General features: G+C 42.8%; 1 protein-coding gene across 1 annotated transcript; it reads left to right on the top strand.

Annotated features, from left to right (window-relative positions):
- The first annotated feature begins 7,143 nt into the window (after nt 1-7,143).
- On the top strand, nt 7,144-8,049 carry LOC112921748 (transmembrane epididymal protein 1A-like). The gene has a single exon (XM_026001069.2). The coding sequence runs from the start codon at nt 7,144-7,146 to the stop codon at nt 8,047-8,049; it is 906 nt and encodes a 301-aa protein (XP_025856854.1).
- Nucleotides 8,050-11,171: the final 3,122 nt, after the last annotated feature.

Consider the following 11,171-nt stretch of genomic DNA (forward strand, 5'->3'; position numbering starts at 1 on the left):
CATTTCTCCAAAGAAGACCTACACATGGCCAACAAGCACATGACAAAATGCTCCGCATCACTTGCCATCAGGGAAATACAAATCAAAACCATGATGAGATACCACTTCACAACAGTGAGAATGGCTAAAATTAACAAGACAGGAAACAACAAATGTTGAAGAGGATGTGGAGAAAGGGGAAACTTCTTGCACTGTTGGTGGGAATGCAAACTGGAAAGCAGTGTGGAGGTTCCTCAAGAAGTTAAAAATAGAGCTTCCCTATGACCCAACAATTGCACTATTGGGTATTTACCCCAAAGATACTGATGTAGTGAAATGCCAGGACACATGTACGCCAGTGTTCATAGCAGCAATGTCCACAACAGCCAAGCTGTGGAAGGAGCCATGCTGTCCTTTGACAGATGAATGGATAAAGAATATGTGATATATATATATACACAATGGAATATTACTCTGTCATCAGAAAGGATGAATACCTACCATTTGCTTCAGTGTGGATGGAACTGGAGGGTATGATGCTGAATGAAATAAGTCAATCAGAGAAGGATAATCATCATATGGTTTTACTCATATGCAGAATATGAGAAATAGTGGAAGGGACTATAAGGGAAAGGAGGGAAACTTAAGTGGGGAAAAATTAGAGAGGGGGCCACCCATGGGAGACTCTTAACTCTGGGAAACAAAGAGTTTCAGAAGAGGAAGAGGGTTATGGGATGGGGTGACTGGGTGACGGGCACTGAGGGGTCACTTGATGGGATGAGCACTGGGTGTTATACTATATGTTGACACGTTGAATTTCAATAAAAATTAAAAAAAATACCTTTATGGTATTTTTATGGAAGAAGAAGGTGAATCATCAAGGAGATGCACTCCTTTTGGCCTAGAAGAAAGCAAACAGCCATGTTGTGATCTTCCTGTGGGGGTCACATGGCAAGGAACTGTGAGCAACCTTTAGATGCTATGAGTGGTCCTAGCTGACAGCCAGGAAGAAAACAGTAGCTTCAAGTCTTAAAAACTACAAGGAGCTGAATTTTGCCAACGGTCAGTGAGCTTGCAAGAGAACTCTGAGCCTCAGATCAGAATCACAGCCCCAGTCAACACCTTGATTTCAGCTTGGTGAGATTCCAAGCAGAGGTCTTAGCAAACCCATATTGGATTCCTGATCAATGGAAACTGTGGGATGATAAATGTATCACTTAAATTCCTAAATTTATGTTAGTGTGTTATACAGCAATAGAAAACTAATATAGCTGGCGTTAGTTTTGGGTGAAAGTGTGTCCACTGGTCAGTGATTAGGAAACACTGTATCTAATTAAGATGAGTGGCCCATTGGTGAAAGATTGGAACCAAAATGAAGCAGGGGTCCTAATGAGAATGAGAAGCTTCAGGACCATCAAGTGTTTTTGTTCTCTGTAATTATAAGGCAGCCTTTGTGAACTTAGTTTCCTGGGCTCCAGAAATAGTGGCTTAGGGCACATGAGAATAATTCCAGACTTTGAGATACCTAAGGCAGAGGAGGGAACTGGTTGGGAGAAATCAGCTGAACCCTTCAGGTAGTTTGTTAACATCAAAGTTGATGGCCAAGTGATGAATTTACATGAGCTTCCAGGGGCTTCTTGGAGGCTTGACAGGCAATGTATACTAGCTAACTGATTTAAAACCGATAAATCCTTAAATCTTACGGGCTAAACACAAAAGAAGGCTACTTCTCCCATGCTTATAAGCTTTCTACCTAGTCTTTCAGATGTGATTCCTCCCATCTTGTGACTTGTCCTTCTCTAGTGCCTCAGTCCTCTGTATTCAGCCAGTAGACATGGAAAAAAGAAAGGGCGAAAAATAGGAGGATGTTTCTAGAATCCTCATCTTGAAGTGGTGTAGATCACTTCCACACACATTCTACTGGCCCAAACTCAGTCACTCAATGCCTGGGAAGTGTGGTGTCAGCAACACCCTACATTGGGCGGGGGGGGGGGGGGGGGGGGCATGAGTATTCAGTAGTCAGATAGCTGTATCTCTCACAGAGAATTTTGAAACTTATCATGGGCTTCCCAAATTGCAGGATTAAGAATTCTGAACAAGTGGGACCAAGGGTCAACTCCTAATTTGGGCACACATATTCTGGTATAGAAGAGAAATGATCAAAAAAAAAAAAAAAGAAATGATCTATGAATAAACAGACTCAGGGTGCTTGAGTTCTGTCCTCAGCCATGAGTATAAGTTCACTGCATAGCCATAATGGAAGAAATCGGTATAACAGAGGTAAGGTGAGTATATACTTCCACCTTGCCAAAAGTTTCCAGAAGAAAAAGAAATTTGCAGCTGTTGAAATGTGATCGTCAAAAAGTACCTGAGATCAATTATACAAACTGTGAAACCTAACTCATAATTATGCAACGAGGTATATAAAGCTCATGTTTTGGAAAAATCCAAAGAGGAAAATTATGGGCTGGTGTGCCAAGAGAAATACAGTACGTACATCCTTTCAAACTAAGAAATTAGGATGTTGTTTTCCATCTTCTGTGAGCTTTGTTTTGGAAAGTCAGTGACAAACCCCAAGGCTTACTAACCCTTACTTGAAATAAGATGAAAGTTTGGTCCATGAACAAATGGGCTATCTCTGACCTTGTGCATATTTCCGTGGACCCACTTCCTGTGTGGTTCTGCTTGAGTTCCCAGCCTCTGGCTTGCCTTCTTCCTGTGTTATATTTCTGCCTTGAAGCAAGGTGAGTTACAATCATTTCTGGTTGATGATGGTGATGAGGATATCTCTCCTAAACAGAAAGGAGGTAAATTAAAAGATGTTTTTGGAAAGCACCATACTAAAGCCACACAGTTACTGAGAAGTTTATAGTGTAGTTCTCTAGATCCCATTTTTGACCTAACTTCTATCTCCTCCGTGATCTATTCTTTTCACTAAAACTTTAAAATTTGCTCAACATGTCATTTCATACTATCTAAATCTGCACAATCCAATACAGCAGCTGCTAACCACAGACAGATATTGAGTGCTTATACTGTGGCTTGTCTGAACTGAGATGGGCTGTAGGTATAAAATATACACTGGAGTTTAACAACTTAATATGAAATGAGGAATCTGACATACGTCTTTTAAAATTCTTATATTAATTACATGTTGAAATAACACTTTGGTAATGTTGGGTAAAAATAATGTCTCGTTAATATTAACTTCACTATGGGGATCCCTGGGTGGCGCAGCGGTTTGGCGCCTGCCTTTGGCCCAGGGTGCGATCTTGGAGACCCGGGGTCGAATCCCACATCGGGCTCCCGGTGCATGGAGCCTGCTTCTCCCTCTGCCTGTGTCTCTGCCTCTCTCTCTCTCTGTGACTATCATAAATAAAAAAAAAAAAAAAAAAAAAAAAAACAAAACAAATTCTTTAAAAAAAAAAAAATATTAACTTCACTATTTTGTTGTTAATGTGCTTTTCAAAAACTTAAAATTACATGTTATATTTGATTTCCATGGAACAGAGTAGTCCAAATAGTTTCTAATGTCTGTTGTATGTGTGTATATAGAGGTGTATGCCTTCAGCTAAATTGTAAGCTCTTTGAGGGTGAGGACTATGTCATATACTTTTTTTTATAGGCCTTGCTATACTCAGTAGAATCAACAGCCGTAACAAATTCTTATTTACTGAATTCCTAAAGACCTTCTTGCTCATTCTAGCATTTCATGCCAAACAAATGGCAGTGTTTATGCCTGAGGCCCCTTGAGAATGGGGGTGGAAGGGCAGGTTCGAGGGGCATCTCAGTGTGGAACAGCCAGGACATGAAGGACCTCCACGGACTCCTGTGGTCAAGTGGCACTTCCCTCATGAAACAGCTGTCCAGGCACTCGTCCACAGACTCTGGAGCTGTCTGCCAGTTCCGCTAATCATTCACCACCTTTGGCTTCCTTCTTGGCTACCTGTGGGCAGTGTCTGGTTTGGGAAGAGTGATTCCTATCTTCAAAGCCTGAGATCAGGATGTTCATGTTTTAATGAACAACATGTAGTGCTGGGGTCTGGCCAAGGTGGGGGGCCTGAGCATCCCAGATGGGACCTTAAGTGGAGCTACTTGTCCTCATATGTGCCACTTTCAACTTCCCATTTGGGTCAGTGCTACTAACCTCCCTCCTCCCCTGACTATTGGCAACCAGCTCACAGCTTCCAGAAACAAGTGGGAAAATGAATGTGGGAGCTGGATTGAACTCTGCTGCCCCCACCTTACACAGACCACAGCCTTGAAGTATGAGCAGCAATATTCAAAGTGACTAAATACAGCTCCCTGGGGCCTGCAGACCATGTATTGCCCAGCCCAGCCCTACTATTACTTACAGGAGTGATGAACCCTGTGCTTCTCCCAGAACATATCTAAAAAAAAAAACAAAGAGAATCCCTGGGGTCCTCGCCTCCCTGACTCACTTCAGAAGTGTAACTTAGATTGTCCTTTTGCATTTCTCTGCTCTACCATGCTCTCCAGGCATTTTGATAATTCACCAAAAGAAAGAAACAGGAGATAAATATGCTCACATCTATGCAACAACATTTCATGCTCTTTTATTTTCACTTCAATAGAAAGTTAAATTCAACACTCAATTTTTTCAGGTAAGAGGTATGATATACAGCAAATGAAGGGAGAACTAGAATTAGAACCCAGATTTATGACTTCCGGTTGATACATTTTCCACTTCCTTATGCTGCCTTCTTAAAATTGCACTTCCATACCTCAATGATGGGTCACCTCCAGATTACAAGATTAAAGATGATTTTTAATGTTCTTTTTGCTTATACATATACCTGATTTTTTACATCAATTTAAAAAAGCCCCAAACATCTGGGGCATCTGGGTGGTTCAGTTGGTTAAGTGTCTGACTCTTGATTTCAGCTCAGGTTATGATCTCAGGGTCTTGAGATCAAGCTCTGTGACAGGCTTCACACTGGGCATGCAGCCTGCTCAAGACTCTCTCTCTCTCTGTCTCCCTACACTGCCCCTACATCCGCACTCACATGCTCTCTCTCTAAAAAAAAAAAAAAAAAAAAAAAGAAAAAAGGAAAGAAAGAAAGAAAGAAAAAGAAAAACCTAAAACTAAATTTTAAAATAAGCAAATTCCTTCATAAAGCAGAATTAAACTTCATTTTTCCAACTTGCCTTCACACTCAAATCTTAGCCCTACCGAATCTCTCAATAGTAAGAAGCAATCTGAATTACTGTGATCCTTAAGGGCAGAGAGAGATTGGATTTTTCTGGAATTAAGTGAACTTGAGAGAAAGGTATTTTGATAGGAGTGAGGGCTCAGAAGCAGTGCTATAAACTGGGTGTAAATTCTCCTCCTCTCCTCTAGGGGTGCTGTTGGCATACAGGTGCTGCCTCTCTGCCCCCAAGACATTGCTTGTACTGTGAGGCTGATGATTATGCAGAAGACAGTGATGTCAGCATGGTTCATGCTGAGTGATGCACTTCCTCCTTCCTTAGCACAACTGTCATACCTGGGAAAACTCCTATTTCAGTACCTACTGCAATAAACCCAAAACTATGTTGGGCCCCGGGGATGCCTCACGTTCTCTGTGCCTTTTTCTCCACCATTCTCTGCATTAGTTTTTTTCCATAAACAGATAAATGCATTAACTGATAAATGAAGCTGATGGGCTAATTCACATTAAAATACAAATGGCCAACACCAACTCACTGGAGTCACTCACTCAACAGTATCTGCATTTTAAGGATTTGACTTTAATCCCATGAATCATGGGAGCAAAATGACATGAAATATGAATTTCTTATGGATATTACACCTTGACAGATTTGTAGTGAAAAAGTCTATAGTAGGCTGTGGCTATGTGATGAGGCTTGAGGTCATTTCAGGTCAATGTGGCAGCAGTCAGGAAGTTTACTGCATGAAAGCAAGGACAAACAGAAACCTATGAGAACAAAATGAAGCCTGTGTCTTTCTTTCATCACCTCATACTTCAACGGCAAGTGACTTATAGAAGAAGCTGGTGCCCCGACACTAAAAGAAGCTAAGAGAGCTATAGGCTTGGTTGCTTCCCATGCCAAGGAAGTGAGCCAATGGATCAAAAACAGAATGCATGAGGTAGCCTGGGTGGCTCAGCAGTTGAGCACCTGCCTTATGCTCAGGTCTTGATCCCGGGTCGAGGGATCAAGTCCTGCATTGTGCTCCCTGCAAGGAGCCTGCTTCTCCCTCTGCCTCTCTTTGTGTGTCTCTCATGAATAAATAATATTTAAAAAAAAAAAACAACAAAATGCACGAGCTACAATGGCAGGTACCCAACACTTCCAGAGTGTGCTCAGGTTGCTGCTTCACTTCCACCTTCAGATTCTCATGTAAATCTCTCTTGTAGCCAATCCAATCTGGAACCACATAAGGAAGGAAATTATGGAAAATATGGCTTAAGCTTAGTTAGGTTGACACACTATAAAACCACCACAGCCCCTGAAAATCAATATCAAAAAGTAGCCTTTCTGATCCATTTATTGGCCAGTAGAGATATTGAAGTGGGGTTAAGGGCACAGATGGAGATGTGAAGAAGTAAGAGGTGGAGGTGAAGGGAGATTTCTTGGGGATCTTCAGAATGTATCTATAAAAGAAGAATAGAAAAGTCAGATGCTAGGTATGTATTATATGATCACATCTCCAGATGTTTATAAATATATGTGTTCAGAAAGAGAACTTTACAACTAGACCAAAATTATGTCTGAATGGCCAGGCTACCTCAGGATACCACAGCAACCCCTTCCCCTATCCCATGCTCCTCTCTCCTTGTTTGCGTGCTGGGCAGCACAAGGGGAAGGAAGCCATGGGGAAAAGGGACAGGTGTGCACAGAAGTACCTCAAGGGCCATAGAAAGGAGCCTCTAAAAGCACATTCACAAGCCTTCTTCTTTGGCAGAAGTCAGTTAGTTCCTAATGTACCAGAATGGAATGGAACAATGAGGCTTTACTCCACCAAAGACGTAGGCTTACTTCAAGAAGCATTTCCTCTGTGGGGGAGCAGTAGGTGGGGTGAGATGATAAAAGTTGGTGGAAGGCAAATTCTTCCAAAACCCAGACCTTGAAGGGTCCCCAGAAGGTGTGGACTTGCCCAAATTTTGCTCTTCTCTCTTCGTTAGACAGATCTGTAGTTCAATGGGAACCTTCATTGGTCATGTGTACCCGGGACTGTTTCTAATCTTATATGGACTGTATCAGGCAATAGTAGTCTCCAAAGTTGTGATATTCAAAGACTCTCTCCTGGATCCTTCATGCCATCCTAGGAATAAGGGAAGATGGGCCAGGCTGTGGAAAATATCCTACAGAGGTTTGCTGAAGATGGTGACTGGCTCAATCTTAATAGCTTATGAGATCAGTTGCATTAAAGGAGGGTTGGTATTGATGAACAGACAATTGCCACCAAGATTTCTGTACCCCAAAGAGTGGCAGCATCTCACCATGTTCATCCTCCTCACCCTCAATGGCTGTGTAGATGTCATGAGCAGGAATTTGCTGCCTCAGAGGTGTGTGCTTCTAGAAAAAGGTACCCTGGTCCTGACCTTCTACGTGCTCCTGCTCTTGTTGGTATCACACGTCCAGGACACAACAGGGATAGAGCTTCAGATTCATTATCTGCTCATCTTGGTGGTGTTCCTATTGATGCTGGTGTTGACTATAGAGCTGTGGACTCCCGACACATTTCAACTCTTGCTGATTGAGGCTTTTCTGTTTCTGATGATGGGCTCTTGGCTGATGCAGGCTGGCTTTATTCTGTACAGGCCAGTCACTGGCTACCCATGGCAGGATGATGACATCAGTGACATCATGTTCGTCACCACCTTCTTCTGTTGGCATGTGATGATCAATGCCTTGTGTCTGCTGGGAATCTATGGCCTCTCTGCCCTCTGGCATCGTTGTCACTGCCCCAGCTTGAAGCTGATGGGATCCAAAGAAGCTCCATATCACAAGGGCACAGTAGGACCCCTGTACAAATTGCTGCAGGAAGTGGAGCAGTCAGAGAAAGATGAGCAGGCTCTTCTCCTTTCAAAGAGCTCTTCCTGACACAGGGCCTAGAATGCCTGGCACACTGTCCACCCATCTGCCTCCTTGCGGGTTCTCTCAGACATGGGCACTGCACCCTTTTTGGTCTCCAGTGAAGGTAATGGCCATGAAGGAGAGCAGCTGATCTCCATCTACTGGTACATCTCATCCCCTTGAATGTCTAATTGCTGAGGAGATGAGGAGAGAGGAACCTGAGAAAGAGTTGCTGATGGGACTCGTGGAGCAGTGGAGAGGGCACCAGGGTGGGTAGGTAAGGGTGCAAGAAGAGCTATGGGGGGCAGAATATGTAATAGAAGGGAGGCCTTCAAAGAGAGAGCAGAGTCCAGGAGTCATGCTTTCCCTGGCTACTTCTCCAGGCACAAGTGATTGCCTTTTACCTGAGAGTATAATGATTTCTCACAATTCAAAACTGTAATCATTCAAGTCTTATCCTGATAAAGATAAGTAGGTACTTCAGTTTGCTCACCAAAGTTGCACCACCCTGTGGAAGTAATAGAAACAGAGTTTATAATTAATTCATACTGGTTGAAAGTATGCTTTTTATGCTTCCTTCCCACTTTTAAGGACTGCTTTCATATCAAATCCAAATTAATAAAGTGAGACTTTATTAATGCTTAAGTATACTAACATTTCAAATGTGCAGAATTCAAATATAGAATTCAAACGCTCAGTACTTCTGCTTCATATTGTATTGCTCCTATTCCAGTCAAAGCTTTTCTGTTTTACCACTACCACCACCTTCACACATGTCACTTTCTGGATGGAATCCTGGGTCTTTGCAAATATCACTCCTTTGCATCTCACAGAAAGCCATCAGACAATCACATTTTTACCATGGTATTTGGTATGCAGCATAAAACCCACCTTCATCCTCACCCCACTGAGCACCCCCAAGGAGGCCTTCTCCAAGAATTTTTACTGACTCCTTTGTTCTGGAACTCTTAAGAACTTATATGAAACCCGTTTTGTTAAATTGTTCATACAGCTGATACATTGTGCTTTGTACTGTCTCTGAAATCATTTCTTTCTGGGGAGGTTTTTCCTCCCACCTAAAGCATTGACTCCTAAAGGGTAAGGACTTTGCCATATCCAAGTTACATAATTTCCTATATGTGCACCGAATATATAGCATAGGTGATGCTTAATAAAAGCTTATTTGCTTCCAGAATCTCTGCCTACCCTTGGTCCTTTTTTTTTTTTAAAGATTTTATTTATTTATGTATTCATGAGGGACACACACACACACAGAGGGGGGGGGGGACATAGGCAGAGGGAGAAGCAGGCTCCATGCAGGGAGCCCGATGTGGGACTCGATCCAGAGACTCCAGGATCATGCCCTGAGCCAAAGGCAGACGCTTAACCACTGAGCCACCCAGGTGTCCCTAACCTTGGTCCTTCTGTGTTTCAGGATGGGTCCAATGTTCTATGAACCTCTGGGAAACACCAATAGTCCTAAAGCCTGAGTCATCTCCTTAGTAATAGGCCAGCTGTCTTCCTCGTTCCTGGGATAACAAAATCCACCAACCTATTTCTAAATTGTTTACTCTGTTATTGCTTTTTAATCCTCAAAAGTATTTCTATAAGGAACTTCCAGAAAACTGAGACTCAGCAGGCTGACTTACCCAAGCCTTAGCTGGTACGAGGCAAAACAGGAATTTGAGTACAGTTGTGTCTGACTCAAGCTGGTGACTGTGTCCCCTGGGCCATAGTGACTTTGCTAATAGCAATGGTGAGGGAAGTGATTCTCAAATTGAAATTGTTTTAAAAACGAGAAAAGAAAAGAAGGGAGAAAGGAAGAAAAAAATGGTTACCCAGAAGGCCCAGCTGGAACAGGTGGCACAGTAGAAATACTTGAGACGTCCCCTAAAGGGTGCATCTATGTCTGACTTTCTGCCCACCACCCAATCTCCCCACCCCAGGCACCCCTGGGAGTGAGTCTGGCAGACTCCTGGCTGAGTCTTAAATTTCTCGGCTCATATCCTAGTGAGGACTGAGGATAAGACTTGTTTGTAACATGTTCTCTGACCTTTGCCATTCCACCCTTAACTCTTGGGTTCTAGACTCTTCAAATACTCTTATTGGGGGACATCACTGGTGGGAGATGAGGAAAAAGCACAAAGCACTCAAGCTGCTCTTTCCTAGTCATCTGAAGCCTAATTTCATAGTAATAAACAAACATCTGGTAATAAATTGATACTTCCAACATAGTGTCTCTTAGATATCCAGTGTAGGTAATAGACTTGCATATTATTAATTTACTGTATTTGAGATACAACACAGAGGCCCTCCCCTTGCAGGCCAGGGGAAATATAATTCCCACGTTTAAACTTGGGGGAGAGTCTCACAAAATTACACCAGAGGGCGCCACGATCCCACAGCCCGGGGCCAGGACTCTGGCTCTCCAACCTGGTAAACAAGTCTCCTCCAACTGGTTTGAAAGAGGTTGGGGGGAGGGGAAAGGAGGTCAGGAAAAATACGGAACTAACTCTAAGTATTGCCCAAGCAAGCATCCAGAGGACATATCCCAGGGTTGTTTGTTTCCCATTAAAATTTGGCACGTGAACATGAAATAAACAGGGATTCAAATCAACTAATCGGACAGAGGGTGAGGAAGGCAGGGCTGTGGAACCAGTTGAGGATATCTCTGGGAAAACTACCCACGAAGGGACACACTCTGGTCCAAGCAATTTTTTTTTTTTTTACCACAATGCTAAATTTCCTAAGTTTTTAAAAAATAAAGCTTCACTAATGTTCCATCAATCTAGAGAACAAAGAGAGATCCATACAAGTATTGAGGATAAGGAATAAGATTTATCGATGAAAAATCTCAGATTCACAAAATAATGAAACTGGGGACAGATGATTAAATATGCAAAACGATCTCCAAAGATTCCTTTAAAAAGAACCTGACATAAAGTATCCTCCCCTCCCCCCCCCCCCCCAGTTCTTCACAAAGAGTATATTGAATGTCCACTAGGTCGAAGGCCCTGGGCAAGCCACAATGTAGGATTCAGAGGTAGATGGTTGGTCCCCTCACTGAGCCCTTTCCACAGTGGGTATGAGAGGGACTGCAGTGTTGTGGAAGTGGTGGCCCAGGATGCACCCACAGCAGCCTGCAGAGA

Source organism: Vulpes vulpes, chromosome 13, assembly GCF_048418805.1.
Source record: "Vulpes vulpes isolate BD-2025 chromosome 13, VulVul3, whole genome shotgun sequence".
NCBI classification, from domain to species: domain Eukaryota; kingdom Metazoa; phylum Chordata; class Mammalia; order Carnivora; family Canidae; genus Vulpes; species Vulpes vulpes.